Source organism: Plasmodium gallinaceum (genome assembly GCF_900005855.1).
Source record: "Plasmodium gallinaceum strain 8A genome assembly, contig: PGAL8A_v1_152, whole genome shotgun sequence".
Lineage (NCBI taxonomy): Eukaryota > Apicomplexa > Aconoidasida > Haemosporida > Plasmodiidae > Plasmodium > Plasmodium gallinaceum.
In genome coordinates, this window is record NW_021628316.1 from 1089676 (window position 1) to 1109768 (window position 20093).

The 20093-nt window shown below is 17.9% G+C and overlaps 3 protein-coding genes across 3 annotated transcripts; 2 read left to right on the forward strand and 1 right to left on the reverse strand.

The window, feature by feature from the left end:
• Positions 1-235: 235 nt before the first annotated feature.
• Positions 236-15007, forward strand: PGAL8A_00526500 (peptidase family C50, putative; the record flags this gene model as incomplete). The annotated part of the gene is made up of 1 exon (XM_028674104.1): positions 236-15007. One exon carries the CDS (start codon positions 236-238, stop codon positions 15005-15007), a length of 14772 nt encoding a protein of 4923 aa, XP_028530490.1.
• Positions 15008-15961: 954 nt separating this feature from the next.
• PGAL8A_00526600 (histone acetyltransferase subunit NuA4, putative) lies at positions 15962-16258 on the forward strand (the record flags this gene model as incomplete). The annotated part of the gene is made up of 1 exon (XM_028674105.1): positions 15962-16258. The coding sequence occupies one exon, from the start codon at positions 15962-15964 to the stop codon at positions 16256-16258; it is 297 nt and encodes a 98-aa protein (XP_028530491.1).
• Positions 16259-16881: 623 nt separating this feature from the next.
• On the reverse strand, positions 16882-19506 carry PGAL8A_00526700 (conserved Plasmodium protein, unknown function; the record flags this gene model as incomplete). Its single annotated transcript, XM_028674106.1, has 1 exon — positions 16882-19506. One exon carries the CDS (start codon positions 19504-19506, stop codon positions 16882-16884), a length of 2625 nt encoding a protein of 874 aa, XP_028530492.1.
• Positions 19507-20093: the final 587 nt, after the last annotated feature.

The window sequence follows — 20093 nt, forward strand, 5'->3', positions numbered from 1 at the left end:
GTTTTTTTCTCGTTAAAAAAAAAAAAAAAAAAAAAAAAAAAAAAAAAAAAAGAAATTCTCATTTTTAATTAAACTATGTGAAATTAAAATTTTTTATAATATAAAAAGAATAATGTGAATCTGCCATATTATTTTATGATTTTATTAATATTATTTGAAAAAAATGATCAGAAAAAAATTAGAAATATAATTTAGACAAAGTAAAAAAACAAAAAAAATTAGAAGATAAATAAAAATGATAAAAAAGGAATTAAATATATACAATAAACTCGATAATATATTATTGGATGTATTAGAAAATATAGATAGAGAACTTAAAAATTTTGGTGAAAAAGTGAATGAACGTGTATTTAGAAAATTTTACGAACTATTTAATAAGGAAAGTTATATAGAAAAATTAAATTATAATGATTTAATAAAAAGTTACAAAGATAAAAACATCCATAAGTATTTATTTTATATGTTCGAAAGTTTACTTAACAAAATTATCTTAACAAAAAATATAAATTATGTAGATTTTTTATTCCTAATTTTAAGATATATTACATATTTGTGGGTCTTTTTATCTAAAGACGATAAATTAGTTTTAATATTCTATTATTATTTTAAGTTTGTTGATTTATTAATTAGCTTAAAATTCATTAAATGTTCTTTTTTAATAAATTTATATAATATTTTTATTTATTTTTGCATTAAAGATAAAAAAAGAATTATTTTTTCTACAAAAACTTTAAATGAGAAAGAAGTAAGTGTTTATATAAAAGAAGTAATATTAGAGTTAAATAAAATTATTATAAATGAAAACATTAATTTTATAAAAAGCTTTGAAAAAGAAGATTTTATTGATTTTCAAAATAACGTATTGGAAAAGATTCATAAAATAAATTCAACAAAAATTGAAGATGTAAGTAATATTAATGATTATAATTTATATAATTACATATGGATATGCTATTATGAAGATGATAATAGTCTGGGAGAAAAAAAAGGAGATAATGAGAAGCAACAGAATAAAAAAATAAAAAATGAAAGTGAAAAAAATTTCTCTTTAATATTAAAGCATGAAAATTGTAGAAATACTAGAAATATTTTAGGTTTGAATTTCTTTTCTATTAATAATAGCTATAATATGTTTTTGAACTTTATTAAAAATTTGTTTAAAATAACATTTTCTGATTTTAATATGTTTTTTTTTTTTTTGAATTTATTAAATTTGGAATTATTTTTTATTTATTTTCATATTTTTGAGATAATGTTTTATATAAAAACAGTAGATAATGAAAAGGAAGAAACAAAAAGAACAAAAATAACACTACTTAGTAATAGTACTAACAACTGTTCATCTCCTATATTAACAGAAAAAAATAATAGATTGAAAAATAAAATAGATAATATTAGTGAATGCATTTTTTTAAATAACAAAAATAAGAAAATATTATGGAGTTTTATGTTTGATGAATTAAGAAAAAAATTTGTAGCTGATACTAAAAATGTAAATTATACACTGAAAGTTTTAAAATTCACTTTTAGTTTTTTTTTATTTGAAGAAAATTTTTATTTAAAAAATAAACAGAGTGAAAATTACATAAAAAAAAAGGAATATAATTTTTCATTTATCTCACCAATATACTTAAGTGAATTGTTAAAATTTTGTTTAAGTTTTCTTTCTAATTTAATGAATTCTAGAAATCTAGATGACGAAGTTATTTTCAAAGCTACTTCTTATTTATTTTATCTTTTGTCCAAATTAATATGCAATATAAATAATAATATAAAAAGATTTATTTTATTAAATAATGATAATAACTTAAGTTTTATCTACATTATTTCTTATATTCATAAGTATTTTAAAAAACTTTATATTGATAAGAACACAGAAGAAATATTACAAAGTAAAAAATCAGAAAATGGTTCCACTTATAAATTAAAATATTCTTTTATAACATTAGAAAGATTATATAAGAAAATTCAAGAATGTTTATATATTGTTTTAACGATTGATGATTTCATTGAAAAGCATTTAAAAAAATATATAGATATAAATAATAATCCTTCTAATAATTATGACTTATATGTTTGTGTAATTATTAAAATAAATAAAATTAATGTGTTTTATTCTAATTTAGATATCATTAAAATATTGTCTGAAAAAGATAAAAGTGTGTTTAGAAAATATATATATACAATAAATAAAAATCATGAAAATTTTATTTCTATGTTTTCCTCTATATTAAATATAGATTATAAAGAAAATGAAAATGAACTAATTTTAAAAAAATATATTTTAGATTTAAAAAAAAAAAAAAAATATAAAAGTAAAAAGCTAATAAAGTTAATGAAACCTTATCATTCCCCATTGAAGTACATTATTTTAAAAAATGAAATTAATAAAAGTGATACAAAAAGAAATTCTTTAAAAATGAACAAAAAAAAAACAAATGAACAATTATATAATAATTTAGAAAAAGAGAGTAACTACAAAGAAGTTAATGACTCTAATGATGGAGATAGCATTACAGATGAAAATGATTATGAAAATACAGATGGAAATGATTATGAAAATACAGATGAAAATGATGATGAAAATACAGATGAAAATGATGATGAAGATACAGATGAAAATGATAATGAAGATACAGAAGAAAATGATGATAATAAACGTGATGCATTTAATTATGAAAATAAGGAATATTTAAAAATGAAGAAAACGAAAATGAATACAGGGAAAATAAAAAAAAAAGATATGCCTATATTCGAAAATTCTATTTTTTATATTAACAAAAACTTTAAAAAAGGAAATATTGATTTAAAAAATTTTTGTCATAATATAATTTTATCTGTGAAAAGATGTATACTTATTTCAGAGAGTATCCTTAACTATTTTAAAAAGAGTGATGAATATGAAGTTCACTTTAATATTTTTATTTGTAAAAATATATTTGTTAATTTTTTAAAAATATCTCTTTTAAATATTAGTTTTTTTTCTTATATATGTTCCAAATTAAAGTATGATGATGTTTTAAAACAAATTTATGACTCAAATTTAATAATATTAGCTTATAATATTTTTGATAAATATGTTAGTTTTGTAATGGAGCAAGATATTGATAAATTAAATAAATATAAAAACAATTTTAATTTTTTTTTTAAAAACTTAAATAAAAAAGAAAAAATATCCAATAAATCCAATGAAAAATCGTCTTTTTATTGTCATTTATATCTTGATGATATATATGAAATATTAAGTGATAAAGAACATAAAAACAACTTTTTTTTATCTGATAAAAATGAATTTATTGAAACATTATATTTAAATACTTTTTTATTTATTATAAACATTATATCTGTATGGGAGATTTACTTAGAAATTCCTTTGGAAGTTCTAAACAAAATGAAATATACTTTTTTTGAATTATTTTATAATACTACTATTAAAATTATAAAATTTATTAAAAAAGATAAAAGTTTCTTTTTTTTATTAAATATTTTAAAATTTATTTATACAAAATTTATTAGTTTGCCTTTTAATCCAATAAATATAAATACAACAATTAAATTGTACGGTTTTTATGAATTTCTCATTAATGATAACTATATTGATATAAAAAAGGAAGATAATTTTAATAATGATAATAATGATAATAATTATTTAAATTCTATTAGTCCCATAAAATTCCTAAATAATAATATAGGTGAAACAAATGACAGGAATAAAGACATGAGCAATTTTAACAACGGTAATGTATTGAGTATCAATAAAAAAAAAAGAGTAAGCATGGGAGGTTTAATTCCTGTATTTTTAAATAATGAAAATGTAAAAAAAAGGAAAACAAATATTGATTATATATCTTATAATATTTTAGACAAAGAACATTTTTCAAATTCTACAAGAAAAAAAGATTTTATATGTAATGATGATATATTAAAAAATATAAAAGAAAATAGGAATATAAAATATAATTTTGATGAAAACGTAAATGAAACACCAAAGTACAATAATATAACAAATTTAGCTTCAAAAGATGAAGTAGATGAAGATAATAAGAATAAAGATATAAATAAATTTAGAAATACATATTTGAGTAATTATTATATACCACACATTGACTTATTATTTATTATTATAGATTTAGAAGTGTTTTATTACTTTGAAAAAAAAAATTATAAAAAAATAATCGTCATTGTTGAAAATATATTGAATAAAATAATAAGTAAATGTGATTATAACACAAAAGAATATTTGAGATCATCTATTTCTTACATCTATAACTATTATCAACAAATATATATTACTAATAATAAAATAAATATTCAAAGTTGTACGGTTATTAGGCATATATTTAACCTTTATGTCAAATCTAAGGTGTTTTATTTAAGCAAAAAGATAAAAAAGTTTATGCTTTATTATAAAAATAATTATACAAATAATGATTTATTAAAATCAAATTATAATAAAATATATAACAATTTGTTAAATGACAATAAATGGAAATATTTTTTTTATTTTAATAAAGTTGTAAGTATTAATCAAGATAAAAAAAGAAAAGAAAAGAAGAAAAAAATAATAGACAATTTATTAGCCATACATATTAACACTCTATTATTTCTTATATTTTATGAATATTTATCAAAATATATAACTAAAAATTTTATATTTTTTTTTAGATTCTTACTTTTTTTGTTTAACAAATTATGTATTGATATTTTAAAGTTGGTGAATAAATCGAATCATTTAGAATTTTTCAATATTTTTGATTTTATAAATAATTATAATGAGGAACAGGGAGAAATAATGCAACAATTAAAAAGGAAATTATGCAATAACAATAAATTAATGAATGAAAATGAGCTTATTTATCCAAAAGAAAATATTAAAAAAATAAAAAAAAGTATGAACAAGCAAGTTATTATAATTGATATTGAAGAATTATTAGTTACCTATATTCAAATAAATTTTATTTTTTGTAGATCATGTTGTTTTTTTATTTTTTTTAAAAATGTTTGTTCTCAAAAATACGAAATAATTTTAAAAGAAAATATTACTCATAATTATTTTGAAAAATTTAAAAATAATAGGGATTTCTTTGACTTTTTTGATTTTAAAAAGGAGGAAAAAAAAAGTAATGAAAAAATTGATGATGAAAATGTAAAAAATGAAACATTAGAGAATATGGATGATATAACAGATAAAAAATTAAATGATTCTTATGATGAAAATTCAATTGAAAAATATGAAAATGATTCCAGTAGCTTAAATGCATCCCAATCAAGTTTTACATTAATAGAGTATACTGATTATTCTAATAATTTAGATTATGTCTTTTTAGAATTTATTTTAGAAAAAATTGAAGAAATGGATGTAGATTATTATTATAAAAATATTTTAAAAAATTGTTACTATGTGATAAAAATAGAAACATTTTATAATTATATCTACAATAACACAGAAACATTAAAGAGATTCTTATATTTAAATAATGTTTATTATTTATATAAATTATATTATCACATTTTTGTTTGGAATAATGAATTATGTCAGAAAAAAGACATAATAACGAAAACACAGATTAACAATAATTTGTATCCAAATAACAATATATATAATAATATATTTGATATGTTTACTTTAAATAATATTTTAAGAGAAAAATTAAATACAAATTATATAAGACTAAGAGATTATGATAATTACTTTTTTGATGCAAATACTGATCATATGAATAGTCAAAATTTACAAACCCAATATAATAATGAAGATATAATAAATAACGTTAAAAATAATAGTTTATGTAAGTATAATAGCAGAGAAAATGATTATTTTTTGTGTAATATATATAATTTTAAGTTAAAATTATTTCATCCTTTAAATATGGAAAATAATTTAAATAAGGAAAAGAAAAACATATATAATAGCTTATTAATTATTAATAAAAATTATTTAATAAATTTAAAAGTAAAATATAATAAAATGAAAAAATATATAAATAACTATATGTTATGCATTTACTATATAGTACTATTTTTTTATTTCAATGAATATATAGAAAAAAATAAATTGTCCTTTTATTATATAATATATACCTTTCAAAAAGAATATGACATATTTAATATCAATTTTTATAATATTTCCTTCAACGAAAAAAGGAAAAGCAGGGAAAAAAAAAATTTTTATTCTTTCAAAATATATGAACAAAATGATTTAAAGAGAAATATTTTTCTTATCTTTGAAATTTTAAATAATATATATGATATATATTATAACAACACATTTGAAAAGGAGCATTTATTCAATGAAGTTGTATTAAAAATTGATATAAAAATAATTGGTTATTTAAGTGAAATATACAAAATTGCATTTCTGTATAAAATGTTTTATCATTGCATACATATTTTATTACTATGCATAATTTTTACATCTAAATTTTGGTCTATATTCATATTTAATGAAAAATATGAGTATAAAAATATTTGCAAAAATTTAAATGAAAATAATAAAGAAAAGGAAAATAAGAAGACAGAAAAAAACAGTGATGAAGAAAGTAAAATGGATAAAAATGAAGAAACATACAAAAATAGTGTAAACTCAAAAGAAAAAAATAAATATGTTTTTATTAATGACATAAAAAATAAAAAAGAAAAATATAAATTCAATAAAAAATATAAACAAAGCAAACAAAGGAGAATATATATATTAAATATAATTTATAATAAAATAACGTCGAATGTAAATGAAAATAATATTAAAAATATATATAATGAATTACATAATTTTATGCAAACGATAATAATTTGTGTGTCTATATTTTATTTGGCTTTTATGTGTTTTGAAAAAGTATGTAAGAATAAATTTAATATACTTTTTTTAAATTGTGCTAATATTATATATTATTATTATTTAGACTTTTTTGAATATATTCAGAAATTTTGCGAAAAATATTGCGCAGATAAATTATATTTATCCAATTTTTTTTTTGATACTTTTCATTTAGATCTAATTAATTTGAAATTTCAAGCTCATGTAAAAGCAAAAATATATAAAATGGAATTAGAAAAGGAAAAAAAAATAAATAATACGGTAAATAAAAAAGTGATTCGTAAAAATATAAATGGTGACAAGCATAGTAAGAATAAGATGATCATACAAGCAGAGGATAATCATAAAAAAGTTAATAATAGTGATAATGATGACATTGATGAAAATAATTTCATATATTTATATAATTATTCAGAACAAATTCAGTTAAATTTTTCTTATTTGTTTTATTACAATGAAAAGGTATTTAAAGAATGCATTTATATTTTAAAGAAAATAGAAAAAAAATACGAAAATGATCATAAAAGCTTTTTTAAAAATAATATTTGCTTATATTTTAATATTATTAAATATTTATATAAGAAAAAAACAAAATATTTAAGTCTTTTATTATTTGTTAACACCTACATGATTCCAATAGTAACCTTTATGAAATTTACTATGGTTAAATATTTTTCTTACTTTAATATATCCTCTGATTTTTTTTCTCTTAAATTTGAACATCCTTTATATGAATTTGACATTGATATGATAACGAAAATAAAAAAAACAGATGATGAAAAAGAAAACTTAAAGATGAACAATAAAGTTATCCTTATGAACTTGGAAAATCTTTTTTGTAATATGTTTTTAAACAAAGACATTTTTTATTATATAAAATTTATAAATTTATATTATAAGAAAATTTCTAAAATCCTATATAAAGTAAATAATTTTCTTCTTAGTTATTATTATTTAAAGAAAAATATTTTATTTATATGCAATTTAATTTATTTTCCTGAAATTATTCATAATTATTTTTTATTAACAAATATTATTCTAACCTGCGGGAAAGAGAGAATTGAGCTATTAACTCAAGAAGAAATATTTTTTGAAAATTTGAATGATGATTTAGGTATATATGAAAAAAAAAAAATTGAAAATAATGAAGAAACAACAAATAAGCAAAAAATAAAAGACATTGATGATTTTAAAATTTATGAAGATGAAGATTTTTTAAATATTAACTATGAAGAAACTCCTCTCAATACGTATTTGACAAAAAGGCATATTTATGAATATAAAAATTTATTAAATAAATTTTTTGATTATTTAAATTTAATAATAAAAAATATTGATGATATGAATATTTTGACCACTAAATATAAAAAGGAAATTCTTTACATATATTGTTTAATTATTTTTAAAAAAAAACAATCACATAATTTTCACAGTAGTACAAAAAATATACAACATAAAGAAGAATCTCCTACCTGTGAAACAAATAAAAAAATATGTAAAAAGAATAAAAATGTTACTCCAAATTTTAAATGTAAAATTAATTTACATGAAAAGATAGAATCAGTAGACAATATGATTTTAAAAGATGAAATAAATTTAAAAAATAATAATTTAAATGAAACTAATCAACATACAATATTTGATATAAAAAATGGAAATTATGATAAAATAAATAAGTTTCAAAATGAAAAATGGACTGATGAAATAAATTATTTTGACAAAAGTTTTTTGACATGTTTTAACAATTGTAACAAAAAAAAAAAAAAAGTTTTTTTTAATTTTTTTTTTGAAAATCTGTTTCTTATAAATAATGTAGACACAGATATATTTAACATTTCAATAGACAATGAAGAAGAAACCACTAATATTATAAAAACACATATTCTAAATGATATAAATAACATTAAAATTATAAATTATAATAATGAATGGTGCAAAAATAATTTTAAGGCAAGTAGTGAAAATTTAGATGAAAATGAGGCAAATAAAAAGGCAAATATAATAGAAAATGAATTTTATGATTTTAATAATTTGAATTTATGTATAGGTACCTTTAAACTAATTGATATTTCAGTTTTAAATTATTTATATTTAAATTATAATTTTAAGGATAATTTAATTTATGTTAGAAATTATGTCAATAATAGATTATTTACTTATAATTTTAGAAGAATGAATTCCTATTTTGTTAAAATATTATTATATTATATAACTTTGTTATTCTTAAACATAAAAAATATATTTTGCGATGACTGCATATATACTATAAAAAAACAACAATTTTTAAATTCTTCAGCTAATGATTGTTCTCGTAATATTTTTTTTTTGTTATTTTTTAAAATTTTTAATTTTTTTAATTTTACTAAAGAAACTTTAATTGAGATATGTTCTAATTATTTTCCAGGCAATAAATATCATAAATATTTGGAAATTTTATTAAAAAATAATGAACAAAAAGATGATACTATCAAAATTAAAAACATTTTTAATGAAAACAGTCTACATAAGAGAAATTCAGAAAATGTATCTAATTACTTATCTGATTTTAATGAAAATACATCTAATGATTATGATAAAACACTATTTCTTAATTTTGTTGAAATTTTTTTATTTCCTTCTAGAGAATGTAGTTATTTTGAAGTATTAACTATTTGTTATGAATTTTTAACAAATATTAAAGAAACAAAGAGTAAAGATATTAGGAAAAAAAAAAAAAAAAAAATGTATGATATTTTAAAATATATTATTATAAAAGAAGAAAATTATAAAACAAATTATTATTTTCAAACTATTTTAATATATTTATCCTTATTACTATATAATACTTTGAAAAAATCGTTTATCTATGAAATGAGAAAAATAGCTCAATTTTTTTTAGACTTTGTTTTTTTTTTCATAGAAAATATAAAAAATAATTTAATTATTTTACAAATTATAGAATCTTATGCAAATAATTTATATAATTTTAATGAAAATAAGAATAATAATACATTTTTCATTAAAAAAAAAAAATATTTTTACTTACTAAAAGTTTATTTTAGAAAATTATTATCTTTATTTTATTTATATACAGATGAACTAATACTATATACAATTAAAAGTAACATAGATCAGGAAATTAGTCAAAAAAATTATTATAGAAAAAACTTTAACAAAAATTTAAATATTGGCATTATTTGTAATTATGAATATATAAATCAAATGGATTTAAGTAATTTATGTTTTTATTGGGATTATTCAATAGTATCAATGAGTCATGATAGAAGCGATTTATATATTGCAAGATGTATTAAGAACTTTCTTCTATTATTAATTAAACTATTTAAAGAAAATAATATAGATAAAGAAATCTCTTTAAGTATTGAAAATGAAGTAGATAAAGAAATCTTTTTAAATGAAGAAGAGAATTTAAATAAAGAAAATTGTTATTATTACTATGAAAAAATATTTAATTTTTTTAATATTCTAAATAATAAGCAAATGCTAGAAAAGATGTTCAATGTTGATGATATACATTTGATTAAAGATAACATAATGGATTCTTTAAATGATAACAAGCATAATTTGAAGGATTCTATCAATGATAAAAAAGTATTTGAAGATTCTGATTATAATACTGATTTTTATAAAAAAAATATTTATTTAAATAATGAATCATTACATGAAGAAAAAGAAGATTATGAGAACATTATTAAAAAAAACAAAATTTGTGATTCATCATATATGTATAGAGAAAACGATGAGAAAAAAAGTGAAAGCAATATAGTACATTATAATTTCAATTTAGAAAAAAATATGAACAAAGAAAGATTAAATAATATGAATGAAGAAAATATATTTTTTCATTTTAATTCAAAGATTATATATGATGATAAAAATAAAATCAAAGAAAAAAGTGAAGCAAATTTAGATGTGCTATATTTTTTCTCATCTTTGTATAAAGACGCCAATAATTGTATCAATAAAAAGAAATATGAATATTTTCATGTTGATAAAATACATTTAAATATAGAAAAATATACTTACAAAGAAAAATGGAATTATATAAAAAAATTAGAAAGAATTTTAAAACAGTACCAGCATATGATAAAAATAATGTGTGAAATATTACATGAATCAAAAAATGTTGACAAAAATAGAAGTAACTTAAAAATGTTTATAGATTTATGGTGGAATAATAGATATACGTTAGAACAACATTTGAAAATACTAAATTTAGATATATCTAATAATTTAGGTTTTTCTATACATAAATTAATATCTATTCCTTTAATTATCTTGAACACTAAAAAAAAAAATTTCATCAATGAAAATAATAATAATTCAAATGATATTTCAAAAAAAAAATTTATAACAAATGAAGAAAATGACAAAAATGTAAATACATATATATTCGATACTATATCACCTGCTAATAATCAAAAATATTATTTAAAAAGCAATTTTGATATTTTTGTAGCTCTTTTTTATTATTCTAATATGTTAAATATTATTTCATGGATAAACAAGTGGAAAAATTTTTTTCTTTCAGTAAAATATTGGGACGAATTAAATTTTATAAATATTCTTTTAAATTTAACTGTTTTTTCTATTGTTATAAAAAATTGTAATGTTCAAATTATTCAAGTTAAGAAAAAGTATTTGAAATTTAATTATAATATAAAAAAAGAAAATAATAATAATAATAATAATAATATGACAGTAAAAAATAATTCATTAGATATAAATAAAACAGCAACATGTTATTTACCTTTTTTTAATAAAGATATTGAAACCATATTAACATTAGAAAAGAAAATTGAAAAGAAAAAAGGAAGAAGACACACTTATTCTGAAAATCTAAATTTACAAGAAAATAATGATCAAATAGATACGACTAATAAATCAAGTTATGAAATAAAAGAAAAACAAAATAATTTAAATAAGAATTATACTAATCCACTAGAGGAAGATAAAAATGAAACAATATCGAACATTGAACAATATAGAATTATTACACCAGAATTAAAAGAAAATACTTATTTGTGTGATATCGATAATAATATTAAGAATATTAGAAAAACTACTAATGTAATTAATGACTTAAATAATTCAGATATATATGATAAACATGTTGATATAAGTGAAAAAAAGAAAAAAAAAAAAAATGACAAAAGATTAAATTCAACAATTTACGAATATTTGAGTCCAATGAAAGTAGATGATTCAGGAAATTCTAAAAATAAGAATGATAATGATTTTTTGAAAAATAAACGAAAAAGAGTTACGATAGCAGGAACATTAAATCTGAATGAAATAAGGAAAGATAGAGAGAAAAAAGAAAATAATTATTTAAAATATTTAGATTTAAAAAAAATATGTGATAAAGGTATATTAAAATGTTCATTTTTAAAATTAAGAATGTATTTATATAATATATTAATAGATATATTTGAAAACAATCAAATTCATCCAAAGGAGATCTTTAATATCTTTAATAATATTACTCACTCATTTATTACTGATATTATAAAGTGCAATATATTAGTAGATGAATCAGATAAAGAAAAATATATATATGTTAGGAATATAAAAAGTAAAAATATTAGAAAAAATCCACTTATTATATACATACACAATAATTTAAATAGACTTCCATTTGAAAATTTGGAGCCTTTAAAAGATTCTTATATAGTCAGAGGAATACAAAAAAGTGTAACATCCTATTTATATGAAAGGTTGTTAAGAAAAATAAAAAAAGAAGAAGTTCAAAACAATGATAACTTATTTTCAAATAGTAATGATAGTGAATTTACAGATAAAAAATGCAAAGAAGATAATGGAAGTGATGATTTTGATATGAATGAATATATAAAACAAGAATATTGTAAGAAATGGAAATTTCCTATATGTAAGGATGGAGAGGAAGCAAAATTTATTTATAGTTATGATTTATGTGATTCTATAAAATTCAAAGAAAAAAAAAGAGTTATAGAAGCTAATACAAATGAAAACGACGTTAGTAAAATCAATAATTTACAATATTTAAAAAATAAAAATAATAGTATTTCAAAAAATAAATCAAATATATTTTATAAACTACTAGATTATGATGAGAAAAACAATTCTAAAAATAATGATACTATTAATCATGATAATGATAATCACATTAAAGTGGTAGATGATAAAAATAAATTCTACCAATTAAAAACAGATAATCAAAATTATAATCATACACAATTAACTCATTATATGATATATGATAATAATGAAAAAAAACAGAAAAAAAAGAATAATAAATTGAATATCCATGATACATATAATGGTTCGAAATATTCAAGTAGCACTGATTTAGAAAATAAAAAAGAGCCAAAGAACAATAATATATATAATTTAATAATTACTAATGATGAAAAAGAAAATATTAAAGACAAAAAAGGAATTTATGAAAAAGAGAAAAATGGTAAAAAATCAAGGAAAAGTATATGTATTGAATACTCTTTTATAAATCCTTTTAATAATAAAAATAAAAAAAAGTCAAACAATTTGTCATTCAATGAAAGAGGATTTAATAATGAAGATAAATTAAGTAAAAAAAATGAAAATTTTGTGTATAATAATTTAAAAAAGGTTGAGAAACGTGAGTTGAGAGCACACAATTTAAGAAGAATTAGCTTAAAAAGTTCTTATCCATCTTCCTCATCTTCATCTTTATCTTCCGTGGAGTTGATTCAAAAAGAAGATGAACTTCGTAAAATATTTATGAATGCTAGAAAATCAATGAATATTCACAATATAATGAGTATTTATAAAAAAAACTCATCTAATTTTTGTAATTTTGAAAAAAAAAAAAGAAAAAAAAGTGTTAGCGAATCTGAGGCATATTTTGATGAAGAAAAAAAATTAATAAATCCTTTGATAGAGTTGTGTAAAAAAGAAAAAAGAAGAAGTTACTCTACAGATGTGGAGCATCTTTCAAAACCATCAAAAATAAAATATATAAAATACATTCCTTATTATATTAGTAGTAATAGATTAATTGATCCTAAAAAGAGTAAAATATTTTTTGTAATAAATCCTAATGGAGATTTAAAAAGAACAGAGGATGCAACATATCCATTTATTTATTTTAAAAACAAAGAAAAATATAAGTACAAAAATTGGAATGGATTTTTTGGTAAGATTCCATGTGAAAATGTTTTATTAAAACATTTATGCAACGATGATTTGTATTTATATTGTGGTCACCAAGGTGGAGAGCAATATTTAAAGAAGGAAAATGTTCAAAACGCATTTTTAAGTTATGATAAAGATTTAAAAAAGAATAAAAATAAGGAAAAAGGAGATTTAAAGACAATAAAGAACAATGAAATTGAAATTTCAAAATATAAAAAAGAAAGAAAGTATGATTTCTTATCAGAAAGTAATAATGAAAAGAGAAGAAATTCATGTAAATTTGACATAAAGAGAGCTATTATTGAAAAAAAATCTAAAAGAAAAAGTTTAGGAAATTTGGGTGATATCAGTAATGTCAATAACTTATACTCAAAAAGTGAAATAAGTGATTCTAGTTTAATTCTTAATAAAAATGATGGAATAAATTGTTGTGTGTTTTTAATTGGATGTAGTTCAGGTTTAGTTTCTTCTCATGGTTTTGATTTAGATGTTTGGGGAACTCCATATGATTATATTGTTGGTGGATGTATTTTTATTTTTGGTAATTTATGGAATGTAACAGATGGAGAAGTTGATGGATTTACACAAAATTTTTTTTGGAAATGGACCCAACCAAATTCTTCCTCTTTATTTCATTCAAATTATAACTACATAAATAATTATAATACGAAAATGAATATATTAAAAATCAATTTGAATTCATTTATAAATTTATTGAAGAAAAATGATCAAAGAGAAAAAGAGGATTTACAAATTAATAATTTTGAAAAAAGTAATTTACTAATTGATGTAGGTGATAACTTTGTTACTATAGATATAGATACATATATATATTTAAAAAAGAGTAATTTTTTGTATGAATATTTTAAGAATTGTTATGATTGTGAAGTAATTTTAAATAAAAACCTTTTTAAAATGAATCAAAATAAAAAATATGTCTGGTTAAGTATGACTGAAGCATTAGTGGAAGCTAGGCAATTCTGTCGTCTACCTTACACAACGGGCTCAGCTGTTGTTATATATGGATTACCATTATAGATATAGTAGAAAGATGAAAATTATGTTATAATTTTTAACAAAAAAAATTTGACTTTTTTTTTTGTAAATTTTGTAAATTTTGGTATATTTGTTCAATTTTTTTATTGAAAATGAAAAAATGTCAATTTTATATATGTTTTTATTATTTAAAATTTTCAACATTTCGTACATATATATATTTAAATAAAATATATATTTTCTTTTAAGAATAACCTTGTTAAATATAATTTTTCTTTTTATGACTAGACTTACAGTTTTTAGTTTATTAATTAGTTTAATAATTTACAATTATTTTGATTCCTTTTTTTTCTATAAATTTTTTTTTTTTTAAATGTAAATAAAAATATATAAAATAGATAAATTATTTCATTTAAAATAAAATTAAATAAAATATATTCTTATTTACAAAAAAAAAAAAATTGAGCTATTCTAAAAAAATTCTTTAAGTTACAATTTATTACATGAAGATAATAAGAAAAAATGGATAAGATTAAAAAAAGAATAAAGGAATTATTATACATACTAAAAAAGGAATATTTTTATAAATATAAATAGCTTAAAAATAAATTATTTTAATTATAAATTTTGAATGATTTAATAAAAAAAATAAATTTCTAAAGTACAACCAATAAGATATTTTTTTTTTTTTTTGCTTTAGTAGTAACCTTTTAAAATTTTATATCATTTTTTTATCTTAAAAAAAAAAAAAAAAAAAAAAAGTTAGTGCATGCGAAGACAAGAAAAAAAAAAATTGTATAATTTAAAATATTTTAAAAATATAAAATATAATTATTATGTTTATATATATATATATATATATAAATATATATATATATAATTAAAAGAATTTTTAAAATGATATCCTGAAATATTTAAAAAAAAAAAAAATAAATTGATGTAAAACTTCTCATTTTTAATATTTTTAATATTTTTTTTTTTTTTTTTATTTGTAAGATGAAGCATAAAGTTAAACGTGATATTATAAAATGTAAAAAAAAATTAGAAAATTCTATTAAGGCATTAGAAGAAAAAATTTTAAGACTTGAATCAGAATATCATCAAAATTGCAATGTTAATGGAGGCAATTTAATGAAAGGATGGGAAAGTTATTTAAGAAAAACATCAATAGAACCATTAAGCTTTAGAACATTTAGAGATGATTATAATGATTTTTATATAGAAAGAATGCTATCATTAACTTCGTGTACTTCACCAGCTACTTCATTATTTTTAAATGAGAATTCAAAATAAATAAGAGGTTATAGAAAGGCAAAATTACATTAAGAATTGCATATAATGGATGTATAAAGATAAATAATAAATAGAGGAAATAATACAAGAAATGGATATAAAAAATTTTATAAATTTGATATTAGATGATTTATATGATAAAATATATTTTTTTGTGAATAGGTTAATGATCTCATTTGTTTTATTTTATAACTTTTGGCATTATATAAATATTTTATTAATAAATTTTGTAATAAAAAAAAAATAATTGTGACTATATAAAATTATCCGAAAAAGAAAAAGATAGATTTTCTTAAATAATAAAATGGATAAATAAATTCTAATAAAATAATATAAACACATTTAAAAATTAAAAGTTCAAATATTTTAATATATTAAAGAATAATTAAAATTGCAAATGAAGCAAATTAAAAAAAAAAGAAAAAAAAGTTTTTATTCTTCATAAGAAAGATATAAATTAAAAAAACATTAAAAAAAAATAAGAAACAAAAATTAGAATAATATATTTTTCATATTCATACATAGTTTTATATTTATAATAATTATTGATGTTATTTTTATTGTTGTTTTAATGGCTATTTTTTTTTTTTTTTTTTAAATACAAATTTTAGTTATATAAATTTTTATTTATTTTTACTTTTATTATAATTTTCTAAAATTTTTTTTTTAAATAAATTAATTTTAATTTTTTTTTGTAAAATTCTTTTTCTTCTAACAAAATGTTTTGTTCTTTTTCTTTTTGGTCTTATATATTTTTTCGATATATCTTTAATTTCAGACCACCCTTTATCTGGTAAAATTTTAAAAAATCGTCCTTTAAAAAAAAAAGAATTTTTTTTTTTAGTTTTCCATGGTAATTCCCATAACGATTCATCATTCTTTTCTATTTCTTCAAAATGTTCATTGTTGTTTGAATATGGAACTAAATCATTTTTATTTTTGTCATTTTCTGATTTTACTAAAGTTGTTTGTAATTTAAAGGATGACTTATTTAACTTATTGAATCCTTTATATAAATAAATATCACAATCTTCATCAAGAATAAAATCTGTATTCTTATTACCTTCTTCTCTCTCATTATTGTTAGTGCAATATGTAGTTTTTAATGTATTATATTCATTTGTAATATCATCATTTTTAGGTTTGTTACTACCTATATAATTCTCTTCCTCAATATTTTTCTGCATTTTTATTTTATTTTGGCTATTAATATTTTCTTTATACTTCATTTCATCTTCTTCCTCTACTTCGATTTTTTTTTGCTTATCTTTTATATGTTCCTTTCTTTTATCTACATTTTCTCTTTTCTCTAATTTTGTTGCAGATAACACCTGATCATTTAATGAATAACTGTTATCTGATTCTATAAAATTGTTAAAATTTCCTAAAGTTTCTTTTTCATTTTCTGTTTTCTCAATAAAGTGCTCAATGGGGACACCAGAATATTCTGAAGATAAAATAACATCATACATTTTTGGTCTTTCAATATACTTGGAAGATTTCTTTTTATTTACATCTATATTTATTTTTTTTGTTTTTTCTTTTTCGTGATTCATAAAATAATTCATCTCGTCCATATTTTTTTCGTCATAAAAATTTGAAGAATTTGGAATATATCCTCTTATTTTAAGTTGTATATACATATCTTTTTTAGCTGAACACTCACCTAATAATTTAATATAAGATGATAAGTGATATGGGTGAGTTAATATATTTGGTATTTTTCTTATACCCAAATTATTTTCATATCTAACAAAATCAAATAATCTTTTTTTAAAATATTTATCATACATACTAACAATAAAAGATCTTGAAAAACTACCGTATTTTCTTACATAATTAACTAGAAATGGAATACTTACTGTTTCATAACATCTTGAAAACAATGCAATTATTTCTGCATTTTTATCGTTATTTATTATTTGACCTAAATAATTAATCATGTTTTCATACGATACTTGAGAATATTTATCTCTGTACATTCCAATTCTACTAATTATTTTTAAACATAATTCTGCACTACAATTTTTAACAATTTTATATGCAAATAAATGATTTAACACATTACATGGTAAACTATCAATATCTAGTATTTTTATTGTTTCAATATTATCATAGTTCACATTTTTTTTTTTTTTTTTATAATTATGTTTATTGTCTGTATAATTTAAAGAATTAATTAAATTTTTATAATAATCTTCCTTGTTTTTCTGATTTTGAAATATACTCGTTTCCTTACTTGAATGCTTATATTTTTTTGCCATCTCTTCTGATATTTTTAATTTGCATAAAAGCGAATTTCTAAATTTCATAAATTTTTCTTCATTTTTTTCAAAAAATTCCTTCATTTTTTCAAGTACATTTTTTTCTTCTTTATATAATTCGCTAATAAATGAATTAACTTTTGTGTCATTTCTTTTGGAATTATCATCTTTTGTTAAATTAAATTCATTATTATCTTTATTTTCATTTTTAATTTTTATTTCATTATTAACTTGAATTTCTAAATCACTGTTAATTTCATATTTAGTATTTTCATTAACAGAGTTTTCTCTTTTAAAATTTGTATCTTTTAGTATATTTTTATTAGTTTGATCACTGTAGTTACATACATCATGGCGATTTTTAATTTTTTTTGTAACATTTATATTTTTCATAGTTTCTTTACTTCTATATACACTATTGGCAGAAGAATGCCATAGTTCACCAATTAAACTTGAGTTTAGATTATTAGTGAATAATAAAGTGTCAATATCATCTTCAAATTCTTCATCCCCTTTTATTTCATCTTCCTCTTCTTCTACACTTTCTAAATTTCCATCTTCATCTTCCTCTTCTTCGACATCTTCTATTCTTTCCTTTTCTATTATTTCTTCATTTTCATCTATATTAATATTATAATCTCTTCCTTTATATATTTTGTTACTAATGGAATTAGATGGATATGTTTCTACAGTATTATTATCTATATATCTGTATTTACTTTCTGTTTCTTTTTCTACATTGTTTTCTATACTTTTATTGTGTTTATTGTTTTTTAAAATGTTAAAAATTTCATTGTTTTTTTTTTTCGTATTATCTTCTAAAAATGATAAATATGTATATATTTTTTCTTTTTCATGTAGTTTATCAAAAATATTGTAACTTCTTATTATTAAAAATTTATTTTTCTTGTTTTTAAATGGAACTGCTACGTTCAAATGTACACATTGCAAACACTTTGGTGAAAATGTATTTTTTAGAAGCATTTCAAAAATAAGTAGGTAAATAATTCATTTTTCCAATTCTTTTTTCAAAAAAAAAATATATATATATATTAATTCAATTTTTAATAACCTTTAAATTCATATTTTTGAATTTTTTATTATAAAAGTTCTATATGACATTTTTTTCATTTTTTCTTTTTATGTTTTTTTTTTTTTTTTTTTATATTAACTTTTAACATGCACGTTAAATATTTTTGAATTCGGTGTTTTAAACTTATGTATATAAATATATAAAAAGAAAAATTAAGATATGAAAAAAAAAAAAAAAAAAAATTACGAATATCATTTATTTTTTATTTTTTTTATTATTTCATGTTTTTTCTTTATTACATATTTTTTTTTCTTATATTTTTAATTTAATTTTTTTTTTTTTTTTTTTTTAATTTAGTAAAAATATATAGAACAAAAAAAAAAAAAAAATAAAATAGTTAAATATATTTATATTTTAAGATAGAAGACCATTTATGATTGTTATAATCTTTCTTTTGAAATATTAAGAATAATAATACATTTTTATTGATATTTTTCATATTTTTACATATATTTTAAAAAATAAAAATAAAAAAATA